The sequence below is a fragment of the Belonocnema kinseyi genome, chromosome 3 (genome assembly GCF_010883055.1).
Source record: "Belonocnema kinseyi isolate 2016_QV_RU_SX_M_011 chromosome 3, B_treatae_v1, whole genome shotgun sequence".
NCBI lineage: Eukaryota > Metazoa > Arthropoda > Insecta > Hymenoptera > Cynipidae > Belonocnema > Belonocnema kinseyi.
In genome coordinates, this window is record NC_046659.1 from 79930773 (window position 1) to 79944150 (window position 13378).

At 33.9% G+C, this 13378-nt stretch overlaps 1 protein-coding gene across 2 annotated transcripts; it reads right to left on the bottom strand.

Annotated features, from left to right (window-relative positions):
• Positions 1 to 2940: 2940 nt before the first annotated feature.
• On the bottom strand, positions 2941 to 10264 carry LOC117168845 (vesicular acetylcholine transporter). Of its 2 annotated transcripts, none has more exons than XM_033354701.1 (2): positions 10147 to 10264; positions 2941 to 9300 (listed from the first exon to the last, which is right to left on the bottom strand). In XM_033354701.1, exon 2 carries the CDS (start codon positions 9137 to 9139, stop codon positions 7361 to 7363), a length of 1779 nt encoding a protein of 592 aa, XP_033210592.1. In that variant the 5' UTR covers positions 9140 to 9300; positions 10147 to 10264; the 3' UTR covers positions 2941 to 7360. The 2 variants fall into 2 exon arrangements, with proteins under 2 accessions (XP_033210592.1, XP_033210594.1); XM_033354703.1 differs by having other exon boundaries at positions 2941 to 9290; positions 10147 to 10261.
• Between the last annotated feature and the right edge of the window lie 3114 nt (positions 10265 to 13378).

The following is a 13378-nucleotide window of genomic DNA, read 5'->3' on the forward strand; positions in this document are numbered from 1 at the left end:
ACAGCAATCTTGGCTAGTATTTTTTGCCAAATTTTTAATTTTCACTGCCATTTCTTGCTTACAATCCTATAGTGCATTCATTTATCCTGCACTGGTATACTTCCAATCTGTTCCTTTTTATAAGTTTAAACTTTCCAATTATAATTGGAATAGTTCAATTTTAAAAAGTATTATCAACAATTTAAGAATGGTTTATTCTTTTAATTTACTTAAAATAATCGACATTTTAAGAGGTTTTAGCATAATCAAATTTTTATATCACTATTCTTGGTTACTCAAAATGTTTTCAGTGATAAATAAAGTTTGAGTTTGTTTAATTTTCAACATTTCGTAGTAGAATTTTTTATCTTTAATGTTTTCCATTTAAAATTACTTTTTATTTTTGACGAATTTTAGGAATAATTTAATTTCAAGAGTATATAATTGGAAAATTGTTTACTTTGAATGGTGAAAATGATGGCGAATTTATTTTCTGATATTAGGAAAATGTCTAATCAATTTCAACAGTAAATTATAATGTTGTTATGTGATAAAAATAAAAAATTCCAGAATTTTAGAAGCTTTGACTTTGAAACATTCAATTTAGTTTTGAATTTGTATTCATTCAAATTTGAATACTTAGTTATAAATAATACAATTTTAAAGATTCTAATCTGAAAATCTTCCATTTTTAACGTTTTGAGATTTTCCTATTTTCGAAATTAAAATCGGAAATCAAGCAATCATTTAAATTCCTTTGCAATTTAAACTATTCAATTTGCAAACATTCAATTCTAAATATAAAATTTTTAATGTTTTGACACTGTCTTATTATCGAAATTTTAATCCGAAATCATTCAATTTTAAGATTCTTTGTATAAAAATAATATTATTCAATTTCAAACGCTTTGAACTAGAAATTATACAATTTGCGCTTCCCGCGTGTGCATTTCTTGGTAGTTTTTAATATTCCTCAATTAATAAAGAAAAATTATATTGTGAAATAAAAGTAGTAAATATCGTAATTTTCAAATATTTTAATATATAAAATATGGACTATTATATTTGGAAAAATGTGGATAGGTCAGTATAAAAGTGTGCCACCCCTTACGAGAGTAAAGCCCACCCCTAAAGTATTATTTCCCCTGGCAAGATCCCTATCCTCTCTGGTACACCCTAATATAAATATTATTACACTTTGATGGGGTTAGGTTGACACTCAACCCCCATAGAAGGCATGGTGTAGACAACTAGGGTATTTCCTTTGCCTCTATACTTTCTTTTTCATTAGGCCCGAATACCAGCCTGCACGTGGCTCTGGTCACAATACCTGGGGTTTCACTTGTGGTATCCCTTATTCGCATACATAATCGTCTCCACGATCAAGTGCATTCCACTCATGGAAATTACCACGATTATGAGTTGCGCCTCACTATCTAGATTCTAGAATCTTGATCAATTCTGAAAGTCCATTATAATAATCGTTACTGAGTGAGGACAATCAACATCAATCAGTTAAATTAAATTTGACATTTATTGATCAAGAAGTCCTCTCTTAAATTAGATACATAGTTTTATAATTTGCAAAATGATTATTTTAAATAAATATAATTGCTTTTTCTGAGAAACTACTTCTATAAATAAATAATTTCTCTGCGATGTATTCTACGTAGCATCCATATCAAAATTGATCAAATCTTAATAATTAATGATAAAATTGAGAAATAGTCCCATTCTTAATTGCCACGTATAATAAATGAGCTATTTGAGTAAAAACAAAACAAAAATAGGTTAGATTGCAATTTTTTATCAAGAAAAGTTATTTATATTTTTTATTTTAGCTTCCGTTTTAGGTAAAGACTGCAATTCTTAATGCTGATGGTCAATAGAGATTGTATTCTTCGCGATTCTTTCTAATTGTATTAGAACAGTTTTTATTCGATGAAATTTATTTGAGAATTATGCTGATATTATTTTTATAAACAAATTTTTTCACAGAAAATTGTAATTTTAATCATAATCAATGAGAGTTAATGAAAAATCTTTCAAGAAATAAAATTGGACCTTGATCATTAGGTATGAATAAGAAAATTCAGCCTTTTCAACAGCGAAATAAAAAAACTAACAATTTTAATAAATTTATTTCATCAAAATTTACAAAATTAAAAAAAAATCCAATGGGCCAAATAATTATGTTGCATTTTTGTGAATAAATTTTTTGCAATTGAATATTAATATAAAATTAGAAAATAGAAAACGAAATTCTTGTTTAAGCTTTAGCGTTGTTAAAAGGTACAAAAACAAGATTTTTCGGATTATGTTAAGTGCAAATTGTGTTAAAAACATTTTAACCCATCATGCTTGAAATGTTTTCAGTTATGTTTGAAGAAACGTGTTAGTTACGTACAAGAAATTCAACATCGTTTTTCAAACCATAGTGTTTTTTTTTTAATTTATCCAAATTTGAATCTTCAAAATTTTAAATCACTTTTTATTTAAAATTCCATTTGAATAGTTCATAGTGAAACACAGTTAAATTTGCAAAACACAAATTGCTTATTAACTAATTTCCAGGGCTCTCTTTTCGAAATATTTTCACTTAATCGGAAAAGATTCAAAACCTATTTTCAAAATATCAAACATTTCTAATTCGATTAAATTATATAAAAATGCAGTTTTGTGGTGAAAATATTTTAAAAACCTGAAACACTATTCCGTGTTTTAGATTTTTTCCCTAATATATATCAAGTAACTGCACTAACAAGATTTACATTATCGATTTTTCTTAAATATTATTAAATTAAAAGTATATTTAATAAAATTAATTAAAAGTATAATTAATTAAAAGTTTATTAATTATCACTGTATGATATTAAACAAACATAATTTTCGAAAATTTAATTAAATGCTGCTTAATCAGGCAGAGATAAAAGGAAAGGATAAATAATCTCAACATTGTTCTTCAGTAACAATGACATATTTAATAACCGGCTCAACAATGTTACAGTGTCATAGGTTTTAATTACATGCGCAATTTCGGTACATGGTTTCATTGAATATACATACGTACATGAGTGTCCTTCTGCGTGCTCAAGTGTCCCCTGTTAAATTGTTTGTGAATTTGTAAGTGTAAATGTGAGTGCAAGTGTAAGTGTAAGTGTAAGTGTAAGTGTAAGTGTAAGTGTAAGTGTAAGTGTAAGTGTAAGTGTAAGTGTAAGTGCAAGTGTAAGTGTATGTATATGTGTGTGATCAATGTGTTTGAGTTTATTTTCGTGCATGCGCGAATAAAAATGTTTTCTCTATGGATTTGCGAAGGTTTTTAAATTCTTTAACCAATACTCGTTTTTTATTGCTTAGGATATTATGACATAGGTTAGATACTAACGGTTATTATATTACGGGGATAAGATATGTGACACGTGTGCGGAAAAACAATCACTGCAAGGGCTGATATTTAACCCACTAGCTCACAAATTATGATTACTTTTTATTCTAAAAAATCATTCTCCAAAAGAAAACCTACCTCTATCTTACACTTTATTTTATTTTTTATTTTTGCAATACTTTTATATCAAATGTTTATTATATAGTTCTATTTATATTTTCATAATATATTTGTAAATTATTATTGTAATAACTATACATTTATCTTCAGAATATAAATCATTTTTGATTAAAAGAAAATCCAAATGAAGGGGCGATACATTATTCGTATTTCTGGTAATTGTGAGTTAGTGGGTTACTTTTTCGCCTAGCTGGAAGTATAATTGTGAAAAAATCATTACGGCTATCTAGAGTCGGTAACCTAGATCTAAATACTTTCAATGCTATGTATACTTTCTCTGTGCGACAAGAGGGTGACATTTTTCATCAGCCCGGTTATTTTGATTTCCGCGCGTCGCGTCTTCTATGAGTGATACTTTCATCGTTGACTTTCATTGGTAAGGATAACCTTTCGAAACAATAAATGGAACCTCCAGAGGAACCTATAGAATATATTTTTTTAATAAAAACTTCACGCTAACTGACACTTTCAATCTTAAAAAATTCTACTCATTCAAAAATAGTGCTTTCCTCCAGCTCTACTGAATTATTTTAACTAATACTGTTTCATTCATCACATAAAATATACTATTTTAAACATTGTTTTGCCCTCTTAAAAATCAGTTTCAATTAAAAATTATTCCTTTCTTTCAAATGAGTAAAATTTTTCAAGTGCGCAGCAATTTTCAGAACAAAAAATTGAATTGACACTTTTGCGTGTATGTTACAAGATAGGCAAAGTGCAAATGCGCATCATACTTGTATAATAGAATAGAGACTTATTCAATCCCTTATTCGTAATGATAATTTTTTATGATAATATTTACAAGAGATAAAAGAAGCAAGGATAACCTACGTCTATATATGCAATATATTGACATGTACATATGTAGTTGTATCTGCGGTTGATAACATTCGTATTATGTATACACATATGTATAATTATTTCCATAACTGTTTAGCATTTTTCATGATATAATTTTGTAATGCCTTTTCCTTCGATTTTATCTTTACGTCTGTGGTGAATACGTTTAGAATACACTGATATTACAGGAGATAGAAATATCTACTGACTGCTACGCGGAGTCGAAGATTTTTTATTTTTTATTAAAGCTTAATATGGAGGCCAACTCATTGGAATCGTGAACCTCACGAAACCGCAATTACAACTCCCTTTACATTTCCCCTACGTAAAAATCGATCTACATGTGCAAAAACAAGGCTTGTTATGCGCATAGCTATTCATATGTAAACTGTATTGAGAAGGAGAGATTTCTAAAACGATTTAGCAAATTATTCAATAGCAGATAAAGACTCTTGAATTCAGGCACTGTAAAACGAATGCATCCGATATGAATATTCTTCAGCCACCTTTTGTAAAACCTCAGGTGAGTAACTCTTTTATCAGTAAAATTGAATGAGTTTTTTGTGAAACTTTCTGAATGTGCCATGATTACTAATTGACATTTATTAAGTAATATTAATAAATTTATTAATTGGTATTAATGATATTGAGTAAAGCTCCCCAGTTAAAGGCATATCTCACCATTTTTTTAATTTAAAATTTTCTCTTGCAGTTAAAAACTATTGAAATCTCCTATATTCATGGATACTCGAATCCGGCCTGATTATTTTCGTGCGAAGAGCTTCTCCTTCAATGCCTTAGTTTATTGACTAGTGAATAATAATATTGCAACATCGTCGACTCGCTCATAAAATGTATTTTTTGAAGAATTGTTTCACTAATAAATATGCAAAAGAATCTTTTATTATTAATTTTTTCTATAGGCCATTGCGAAATTCGAAGTTAAATTATTCTGATTTTATTCAAAACTTTGAAAAAAATTTAAGTTAAGAACATATCAACAATTAATATTCAAAAGAGAGAGATTTTATATGCAAGTCGTCGGTATACAGCTCATAGTCAAAATTGATATAAATGCCTGAATAATTCTAAAAATATTGCGCGCACGTTTTGGACTTAGAGATGAGAAACAAAATTCAAAATCCTAGACTTTAGTTAGAAAAGGATGGTCGCAAAAATACAGATATGTTTCTTTCGGCAATTTTTCCCTCTAGATATGCTTAGTTATCGCAATTATATTAGTTACATCAATCGCGATCCTACTTGCAAAATACCCGACTAAACTACTTTCCTAAGTTTCACACTCTGAAAAATATTTTCTGGATTCAAAATATTCCTTTAATATATTACATTGTTTTAACTATATTATTATTTTATTATATAAATTAAAAATATATTAACTCTAACTATAAGAAGTTATTTAAAATATAATTAAAATATTGATTTAAATCAAATTAGATTCAACTAACAATAATAAAAAGAAAAGTTTTTTAGAATCAAGGAACTATTTTTCAGAATGTATTAATTTTTGCTATCAGTTCGCACATGACAGTGACTATCAATGTCGCAACCGCCTCGCTTTTTCCTTAAACTTAACGACTTAGATCCTAATTTTTGGGTTCCTTGATAGGAATCCTGATGATATGTTATCTTGGTTCAGCAATGAATCGATTAAAATTAAAATTCATAACAGAAACAAAATTCACTAGTACGCACGAGGGTCCCTTGCTGATTGGGAGCCTTCGTTTCACGATTTTCCTAGTATTTTATATATAATATATATCTATATTTATATATAATATTTATCCTATGAAATTATTTGCCTCGAATTTGAAGTAATGCCACAATCCTTAGAGTCTCTGGAAACGGATTGCAACCGATTTTTTTCAACCAAGGCATAGTTTTTCAGGCAGTACCGTCTTCCAATTCTGACTCACTTTCTTCATCGCCATCACTTTCTTCAACATTTTTTATTTATTTTTTATTGTGAATTTCTTGGTTACTAAGGATCAGACTTTTATTATCTCCAATTCTATTCAACTTTTTCTTGATGATCCTTTTCTTTCTTATATTTTCAATTATTTTTTATCCCACTATTCTTTTCTTGATATGTAATTCTTCAAAGATCAGTTTCTCGACTCATTCCTGATCTTTATTCATATTCTGGCCTTTTCATTGATTATCTTCTACTTCTTAATTTTCTTTTCTCCGAGCATTCCTTTCTTGAAAATTTACTTATTATCGCCCTTGCCTGTAGTTGTAGATCTCTTATTCTGATTATCATTTTCTTTAATTCTCGTTCTTTCTTTTCTTTGTCTTGCTATTCTGATCAATTTTCTCAATTATATTGCTTTAATAATTTTGTGCTTGTTTTTCTTATGCTTGATCATTTTTCTAATTCTTGATGATTCACTGACGGATTAATTTTTACCAGGCCTTTCTTTATTTCTGAATGATTTCTTTTCATAACTCTTTTCTTCTTCAATTCTTTCTTGATCACATGTACTTCTACCACTTTTTATAATTTCCTCCTCTTTATCAATTCTTATCATCTAATTCGTACCTGCCCTCCCCCACTCCAAAAACCGTAAACACTATCATCTTCATAACTAGTTATAAATCACAATAATTCACGATGTCTTAATCGTCAGAATCTCTCTTCTTATCCCTTTCATTCACGACACGAACATCCCTTTCATTCACAACACTCTAGGCAAATAAAAGAATAACCACTCTTGCAGCACAATCAACATCTATACGTAGGGCTGCCAGCGTAGTGGAAATCCAAAACGTTGTCGCGCACTTATAAACGAAGACGTCCTTCGAATCCGCGAGCAGTTTTATGGAGATTGGAAGCCTGCCTTGAAGACTAGTCTAGGACCTCGGCTGGTCCTTTAGTGAATCACTTTCAACAGTCGACAATGGACGAGAAGACTCATCAGTTAGTTTCCTATGTAGTCAGCTCACTATTGCTTAGTGAAACGCCCCTGCTCTGAAAGGATTACTGTCACCAGTTGGCCTCGAATCAGGCTCCTGTCCTCTTCTAAACGGATTGACCTCACCCGGAGGTCCTCTATTCTGTGGCTCCTGTCCATAACCAGGTCTTTGTCCTCCATATCCCGATGGCTCTTCGTGCCCCGATGGCTGTTCGTATCCACCCTGAGCTTGACTAGGCTGACTGTATCCACCCTGGATATAACCAGCAGGTTGTTGAGATTGGTGGTACTCCTGCCCTTGACTGTACCCACTCTGGTTGTATAACTGACTACTCTGATAGCTCTGATCCTGGTCCATGTTTGTCTCCATTCGACCTTGCGTTAAATGGTTTCCAACCTCTCCAGAGATCGGCCTCTGCTCTTGGAGAACATAGGTCTGGTACTCTTTATCTGGAGGATCTTGCATCAGAACATTTGCCTCGTCCTGGAAGGGTTTGAAGTCATAGATATGCTTCAAGTTGTAGAGAACTGGAGCGTACAGCAAGTTGCTGAAAGCTATCAGAAAATTCAGAGCTGTAAACCCAATCGCCTCAACAACCCCTCCAGCTATAATAGGACCCACAGCGTAGGCGATACTGTAGGAAATATCGGCTATTGCATAGATGCTTCCATAAACCGAGACGTATCTCACGTCAACTAGGTAACCAAGGGTTGGCAACAATGCAGTGTCGATCAGAGCAATACCAAAACAGATACCACAAATTGGAATCATCAGCATTACGTAAGATGTTGAAAATGGGATGATGAAGCAGCAGAGACCTTCTAAAGCAAGTCCACCTGCGGCCATCAACCACTGATGTTGAGGATACTGTCTAGCCATCTTTACAGTAATCATCACTCCAATTACGTGGGGGATGAACGCAGGGAGCCAGATCATCCCCATTTTCCAGTTGTCTTTAGTGATGTGGTCCTCCATCCAGAGTGAGATCGTCGGTTCAAGAAAAGCCAAAGCAACGTTTGACATCATCAATGCACCGGCACAAACCGCGATGTAAGGATCGAGTAGAAGTCTCCAGATGGGGATGCTCGGAGGCTTATCCCGATGACTATCTTTGATCTGCTCCTTGATGGGCTTCATAACCAAGAGAAGCATTATCCCATCAGCGAGACTCACAAACGCAAGGATCAGAAATGGCACTTCCTTTCCAGCAAACTGGTAGAGCGATCCTCCGAAAGGTGGTGCCACAAGACATCCAAAACTGATGAAAGCTAAGGCTATACCCAAAGCTTTCGTTCTCTCTGCCTCTTCTGTAAATCGATCGGCGATCATTGCAAGACCTGCAGTATCCGCAAAGGCAGACCCTACTCCTTGAAGACTTCTGGCGAAAAACAGGACTCCGTAGCTCCGACCACAAGCGAAAAGAGCTGTTGAGAGAAACATGATAGTTAGTCCAATCATCATCGGAAGGTCGTAACCGATCCTGTCGATCAAAGCTCCAGAGAAGGGGTTCACCATCAGCTGAACTATCGCCTTGGAAGCGAAGAGATAACCTGTTGCTGTGTCCTGACCATGGTGGCTAGTTTTTTTTTCAGTGGAATTCATGTCATCGTTATCCTCTGCGAAGGCACCGATATACTTCAGGTAATCCGGGATTATAGGCACAATCACCATGTAGAGCATGTTGTCCAGAAGCAGCGCTATGCAGACAATGACAAGGATCAGCTTCCGCTGTGCTTTCGGCTCCGCGACCTTCTCGAAGAAGATCTCCTTTAGCTCTCTGAAGCTGATGTTGATGAGAGGGATATTGGTGTCCATGTTGGTGATTTATCTTGTTTTTGGGGAAATCGAGAGTTTCTGGATTAGTAGGAGCTAAAAATCACCTCGTGCTCCTGGAGCAATCTTGGAGGCGATGGTGGAGAGGTTGTCGCGGTTGGAACGGCGCGCATCAGGCCGGGCCGGGGGTAACCTACAACAGACTACCGGAACTCGGTTAGCTACTATAAATTCAAAGCTCAAATGGTTTTTTTTAAATGAACTCCATTTTTATTTCACATAAGAATTTTATTTGCAGAGGAGCCCTAGCCCGGCCTGGTCTGCGCAACCGATATTTTTTTTTCTTTTATTTTGATGACACGAGCATAATCTCCTGAGGTGTACCCGATCAGCGCGAATCTCGTTTGCATCTCTTTTCTTCAGTGGAGGAACTTAAGATGACTTTTTTCGAAAGGCCGCAGCACCGGGTGAAGGCTCCCCCCGAATATCCGCGATAAAATAATGGAGTTTGGTCAACTAATTTACAGAATTTTAGCATACCAGTGATATTTAAATTTGTTTACTACCAAAAATTATTCCCAAGATTCCCCAAAATGTATAATATGTTCTAAAGCGTTTCGAATTGATTATGGGTTGAATTTATTTTTAAGTCTTATGCAGATCTTTCATTTTAGCAAGTTATTTAGGATTATAAAACAATCATGTATTTTAAAGAGTGTCAACAACCTGAGAGCATTTATCGCGATTCAATAGGTATTGTATAAGACTTAAATTAGTTATATAAATTCATGCGCATTATTGTTTGTGCTGAAATTATATGACATTGGTACATATTTCATCTGTTATGATCAACCAAGTAAAGATTCAAGAGGATTTTTATAACTTGAACAATATATTTCAAGATACCAAAAATCACAAGTTGGATTTCATCTGTCCATATTATTCATCACTTACTTCTGACTTCCTATGCTATAGATTATATCGCATTTATTGAAATTATTGGTTGGCTTAGTTAGGGATACATTATTTTTACTTTTTTTTTAACTTACCGGAATTGGTGACGAATTTTTGCCTGAGGGAATTGGCAAGTCGTTGGGGACCCGCAAGGGTCGGAAGTCCGGCTAGCAAACCACTCAGGGTGGAAGCTACGTCCGGGCCTTCTTCTTCCTTCGAGTCGTTCGCCGACTCTATGGTTCCTCTCGGCCCTGGGCCCTCCACCTTTCCAGCCGAATCCTCTACCGAGTCTGCAACAAACAATGTAATTTTTTAATATTTTAAATTCAGAATTCAGTGAGTATTTCTTAAGAAGAGAATATAATTCAAGGAATAATGTTAGGTTGATGAAGACTAAAAGAAGTTAATGAATAGGAGGTTTGAGAAGACTTAATTTAAAATATATAACTAGGGGACCTAATATTAAGATCTCGAATTGAGAGATTACAAAAATAGAAGGCCGTGTAATTTATTCAATAAATCCATGTAAATGTAGGGAAGCATCTTTACACTTAACGGTTTATTGATGTTATTGAAACATCGATTTGCATCAAATTTTAGAATGATACAGTATTTGAATTTTCATTTTATTATTATTTGAATAAGATTTTTTTTTAAAATCCTGTTTTGCAACACAAGTATTAGCCTTATCATTGTCATATGAACGATTGGCGAAAGTTTAATGTTCTAATCCGTAAAAGGAGCTGTATTTATAGCTGCGAATCTATAAATAAAAGCTATCTTGAAGAAGAACTCATATTTAAGAAAAGTGTACGCCGTCCATGTGCACGTTTTCCGAAGGTCGTTCTACTTTAGATACTAATCAAGCTATTCTAGGCATACGCCAGGTACTTATAGTTTGTCTACGGTCTTTGCTTTGGAGCCATGCACTCAAGAAACTTTATTTTAAAATCCAGACTTATTTTTGCTGAAAAATAATATTTTTGTCTAAGAATAACTTTATTTTAGATTTCTTCACTCTTTATAAAATATTATTAAAATTTTCATTGAAAGTGGTAATAAGCATAACAGTTGTAAATCACTATTTTTGAAAAACTTCAAAACTTTTATTTATGAGGAAGTTGGTATTCAAAAGGCTATTGGAAAAATTCAGTGACATAATGAGCTGATTAGCAGACTAACTTTTCAATCAATTATTGAAATAGTATAAGGTTATGGGTGTAAGTAGAAATTGTAATTTCATTCGATTGAAACGTATGTAGGAAAACGTTTAAAGCTTATGAACTATATGAAGAACATGTTTTTATATGGTATACGATGCACTTATATGAGCGAATTAATTAACCGTAGGTAAAGTAGTCCGACGGAAACTTCATGTACAAAGGTCCTTTAGTTTTGTTCAATTTCCTACCACCGTTATTCAAATAATATTAAATAATTTTATTTTCCTACGCAATCTCTTCTCGCTTATAATGGTTACTAAATCTTCCTCATTTTGTATTATAAATTTTTTTGTAATTCTTAGTTAATTAAATGGTTAACCAAAATTAATGATGTGTCTTAAAATCTATATTCAAATATCTACTGTTTTTTTTACTCCAGATCTTCTGGGCTGCTCAAAAGGCATAAATTGCAATATTTTGGGAACTGTTCAAAGTAAACTGACAAGCGAATCAAAACGGAATTCAGTCATGCAGTTTCATATACTTTGAACAGTAAAAAAAAGTGCACAAAATTCAAAATTTCCTGTCAGATAATTAAACTGATTTCAAAATTCAGGTAATATACTCAATACACACACACCAGACATTTTTCTAGTCAGAAAATTAACCTTAATCTATAATTGTAATTTAATGTCCTAACAAGAACCTTCTGGAAATTTCACAAAAATAAATCCACACCTCCAAAAACATTCCGCAAAACAAACAAAAAACACACTCCCATCCCCACAAAGTCCCCATCGAACGATAACAACGCATACGCAACTAATACAATCAATTTTAAATTTGAAATAATCCAGCAAAAAAGGCACACCCTCACAAACAATAACTGAATTTGCAAATTAGCATCACTGGCGATTATCACTCACGATGATTAAACATTGATGGAAAATCACTTGATCCTGGTGTCAATGGTAGCAATGAAAAAGGGATCTATAATTGATAAGGGGGTCCTTGGCGAGGGGGTGGGTGGGGATGTAGATGCATAAAGAACAGAGAAGAATGGTAAGGGTTTGGCATACTCACGCAGACCGAAGGGCTCCCGATGTGCAGGGGCGTCTCGACGTGTCTCTCCGTCGGGGTTGCTTTGGAACGTCTGCTCTCAGAGTTCTCCCCGCCACTTCCTCAACGCGCATACCCCTCCTCGCGAGCACCCCCGCGAAATATCTAGAGAGCAATTTCCGCGCAGTCGCTTTGGGGAGGTTACTAGGATTGGCGGCCGTGCGTCAGCCCCCGGCGCTCCGCCGCCACCCCTCGTGGTCGCTTTCCACCCTCAGCGTCCCCCAACAACCCCAGGAATAGGAAGAGCCAGGTATAGCCGTAGAACGCCGACGGTCGATGCTGCACGGTATTTCTGGCCCCAGGTCGATAGCTCACCTGTAACCTGTGACGCTCCGCTGCCAACCTCGCATAAAGTGAGCGAAGGGGGTAGTTAAAACCCTTTGGGGGATAATTTCTGAAATCATTTTGGAATTTAGGAATACTATTTTAAGTCAAGGAGGTTGCAAGATTCAGGGCGACCTTCGGGAGACCAAAAATTTGTGGTCGAATTTTAACCCTAGATTTCTTAGAGAGAAATAGAATGTAGATTCAGAATTTTTGAGAAAGTTATTCTCGTCCCATGATAACTCTAAGTCTATGGAGAATAATTGAGAGACTGAATTACTGTGAAAAGTGGAGAAACTGAATCATTTTTGGATTTTGAACTCAAGGGGGTTGTAAGACGAAGTTGTTGTAAGTGGACGGGATTCAAGTCGTAACTTAAGGGGATGATAATCCAAGCAGTATTAGACAGTAAATCGTTACATAAATTGATGTTAAGTGTTTTTTGTCTACAGGTCAAAAATAAATTTTTTTTTAGTATTAATTTTTGAGACTGTGAAAAAATACTCTCTAGCTCAGCTATGCTCTCCGCTAGAGAACATTTGTTCATCATTTTTAAAATAGATACTTAAAAAATTTTGATTTTTAGAAAGTAGGTAAAAAACACTTAACTTCAATTTATTCAATACACTTATCTGGTCGAAAGCCATACAATCAAAAAATAGTAAAGCTTTACCCCGAACATAACAATTTTTTAGTAAAGGTTGCGGTAATGGGTTCCTTA